Source organism: Poecilia formosa, unplaced genomic scaffold (genome assembly GCF_000485575.1).
Source record: "Poecilia formosa unplaced genomic scaffold, Poecilia_formosa-5.1.2 Scaffold978, whole genome shotgun sequence".
NCBI lineage: Eukaryota > Metazoa > Chordata > Actinopteri > Cyprinodontiformes > Poeciliidae > Poecilia > Poecilia formosa.
The window spans coordinates 1-3,554 of NW_006800917.1; the positions used below are offsets into that span (position 1 = coordinate 1).

Below are 3,554 nucleotides of genomic sequence, written 5' to 3' on the forward strand. Positions count from 1 at the left end.
CTTATAGTAACACATGTCATAATTCATACAACCAATACAAGATTTGTCAAAAATATACAAAGTCAACAACTTGTAGCAGTTTCAACATTTTTATTGTCATTAAAGGGAACACAATTTCTGGTTGTATATATTAAAGCATAGTTATTTCTTGTGATTAAATGTTACACAGAATCTTTACTTTTTTTCATTGTATGAGAAATACATATTTGGCTAGGTCTTTAATGAAGTTGAGCAATTATGTTTAAATTGTGAGTTTCTACCAGATTTAGTGAGTTAATTTTATGTGATGAAATGCTTTAATTCCCAAAACTCACCAATCTACTGTCTCTAAGGGAGATGGTTTATAATGACTGCACATTTCTCCAGTCAGATATGGCTCACATTTCAGCGTGTATTTAACCTCGACGTTTCCATAACCTCCTGTGCACGTGAAAGTGTGAGTGCCAGGGCTCAGGTACTTCTCACAGTGAACGAGAAGGTCGTCATGTTTCGGATCTTCATCCCAAACCTCAATCTTCAGAACCAGGTTTGTGTCAACCTTCATGAGAAAATTTGAATGGAGGATCATTCAGATGCATATTTTCTCATTCAAAGTCAAATTATTTAGTGATATAGAAAATAAAAATGTTTTCCATGCATCTCAAAAGTTGATAAATGCAGAGTAATGTTAGCCGAAACACAACAGCACAAGATATGAAATACATCAGCTAGGCTGTGTCTGTTTACACAATATATGTGTAAAATGGTTTCTGTTCAAATATTTTCTGATTTTTTTCTGCTTTTACTTTTATTTGTACTCGACCATAAACACCATGAAATGTGCATGGTCTATTCAAGTAAAACCAAATACTTTTTCATGCAGGTGCTGACCCAGTATCCCAAAACATAAAGAGTCTGCAGCCTGGCTTGGATCTAGAAATGGAGTTGATTGTACATTCCCCAAGTTCAGAATATGCAGTTTGTCTGCAATACATATCATTTTATACTTTTATTTGATTTATGCATTTCAGACAGGTTTTTAAAAATAAAAACTAAGCAATCAGTAAGACAGAGAAAAGAATTGGGAGAAAAGTTTTTACTTTGACATTGAAGGTTCATTTCGTATATTTGTTTTTTAGAAAGCCAAGTTTTTATGCTGATGATTTATTTGAAAAAGCAATAAGAGAGGGTCAGCACTTCCTGTCTCAACAACAGGTTAAGCAGAGCAGTGAGTGTGGGAGCCGCATGTCCACAGACACCCAGGTTGGTTCTGAGAACCGAAACAAGAACGAGTCGGGCCTAAAGGGAGATGCTCTTTTCTTGTCATTGTGGCTGCTGGTTCATGTGAGCAACAAGTTGAAGGACAAATTAGTTCATGATCAATAATTTAACATAATCTAGTTGCAATGGAAACTACAACACATTTCTGATATTAAATGATATTTGACCCAATATGAAATGTTTGCTAACATAGTTTTGGTGGCACCAAAGAATAGATCAGCTTTCTTTCAAGACTGATGCATGAAAACTCAATTATTCTCACTTTTGTTAATTGAATGTCTATTTTTGCAAATATAGATGCTGGTATTAACTCTATAAATTCTTCTGCATCAGCAGAGTAAATGGATCAGTTTGTCTGTTGTTGAGCTTTTTCAGCTAATCTGTGATGATGACGTTTACTGACCTTGCCCAAATTAAACCAAGCATTCCACTTCGGATCATTGGATTCGATCATTTGGGTCTTGCGTTGTATGGAACCATAGTACATCTTGGCATAGCTGTGAACAAAAGAGGAGCCATATAAAAGGTGTGCTCATCAGGTTCCATAAGGTCTTTGTTTTTTTTACCTTTGCATCAACCCACCTTTCTGTTAGTGAAAGATCATCTCCGAATAGATCCCAGCCTCGAATAATGGTCACTGATAGAGTTCCCCATGAGGCGTGCTGAGGGCAGCAGTTAGAGGCCACATTAGGAGTTCTGCCCTCACAGTGTGGCTCTTGGGATGATTTCTTCACAGCATTGTCCTTCAAATACTGCTCAATAGCAGCTTTCATCCCTGCCTTTTGAAGCTCATTTGGCACAAGCTGATAGAGAGGTCGAAGGGAGTGCGAAACAACACCTGGATGTTCTTTCAGGCTCTTTAGCCAGTTCATGAAGCCCATGGAATCATTTTGGGAAATTGAAAACTCCCCCAACCAACCATTTCCTCCTGAAACCTCTGTGAAATGCTGGTGGAGACCAGAGCTGTAGCCAGTGGCAAAGTCCTTGTTTTGTAGGACACTGCTGCAAGATTTCTCGACAGAAGAGATTTTCATCTTCCCCAAGCCAACAGCAACACCCATAGATAAACAGGTGTGGATCTGGGTGAAAGAACAGCAAAGAGATTTTTTTTTAAAATAGCTGCATTACACCATATATTTACATAAAGACCCAGACACAAGCAGAGAAGAATATGTTCATATAGAAAATCTTGGAAATTAAAAGGGACAAAACAAAACCAAAAAAAAAAAAAAAATCACATCTAGAAATACTTAAAGTAGGTTGTTGGAAGTGATGAACTTCATATTTTTGCAGCTTCTTGTATTTGGTAATAATATAAGTAGGGGTGAAAGTAGTTTTAAATTCTTGCCGGTACTATGATGAAAATCATCTGTGCCTCATTGTGCAAACCAAAACAAATAGAAACATTATTTTACTGTACTGTTGCATACCTGTATACACAGAAACTGGAAACACTTCACAATGGGAAAAATATATATATTCTGCCATACAGGGTGGAAAGTAATTAGTTACATTTATATCTATTGATGTATTTACAATTTGCCTAATTTGTCCTTTAAGTTGTTTTAAGTTACTTTTACTTTAATTTGTTTTGATTAAAGTTAATCAGTTACATTTGAAGTCATATCCATTAATGAATAAAAATAAAACGTAAGAAAACGCCAGAAAAAAACAACACCGATCTCTTGGCTGTCAGGGGGTGTGGTTGGTGGTGGTGAGAATGAACGCGGAGACCCAGATGAAGATGATGAGAAACTCACAGTCCAGGATCAGGCAGCACGGCAGCAAATTAGCACATAGCTAATACCGGTAGCAACTGACAAAAGACTGTACACTGAAACAAGCAACCTCAGGACTTCACAGTTCAACTGAGGAAAACTGACAAGCGACATAGCATATGACATTAGACGAGGATCTGACAAGGAACAACAGGTGGGGCTAAATACACTGGGAGGGTAATCAAGGAATGAGACACAGCTGGGATCAATCAAGACAGGGAGGACAGGACATCACAGAGACTCACAGGGAACAGGATCAGAATAAATGCAGAAAAAACCCAAAAGTAAACACAGAAAGCTACAGATCACAACATTGGCTTTGTTTTTATTTAACATCTTATGGTGATGCATGGATGGGAAGACGGAGGGAAAATCCATCAAGTGTAGTTCAAGTTAACTTCTGAGAAAAATAAAATCCCTCGCTGAATTGTTTGCTTCAGTTTAAATGTAAGTATAGCCACCAGCTTTAACATAAATTGTAAACTTTGATTATATTTTCTCAAATCCATCCATCCA

General features: G+C 37.1%; 1 protein-coding gene across 5 annotated transcripts in view; it reads right to left on the bottom strand.

The window, feature by feature from the left end:
• Positions 1-186: 186 nt before the first annotated feature.
• The window catches only part of LOC103132264 (perforin-1-like), a 44,132-nt gene continuing 40,764 nt past the window's right edge, over positions 187-3,554 (bottom strand). For 4 of the 5 annotated variants that reach the window (XM_016667258.1, XM_016667259.1, XM_016667257.1 and 1 more), the window contains 3 exons: positions 1,843-2,339; positions 1,664-1,757; positions 187-538 (listed from right to left, as the gene is read on the bottom strand). In XM_016667258.1, coding sequence (XP_016522744.1) covers positions 311-538; positions 1,664-1,757; positions 1,843-2,339 — 819 coding nt within the window. In that variant the 3' untranslated portion in view covers positions 187-310. The remainder of the gene's footprint in view (positions 539-1,663; positions 1,758-1,842; positions 2,340-3,554) is intronic. The other variant, XM_007544035.2, reaches the window with a different exon arrangement.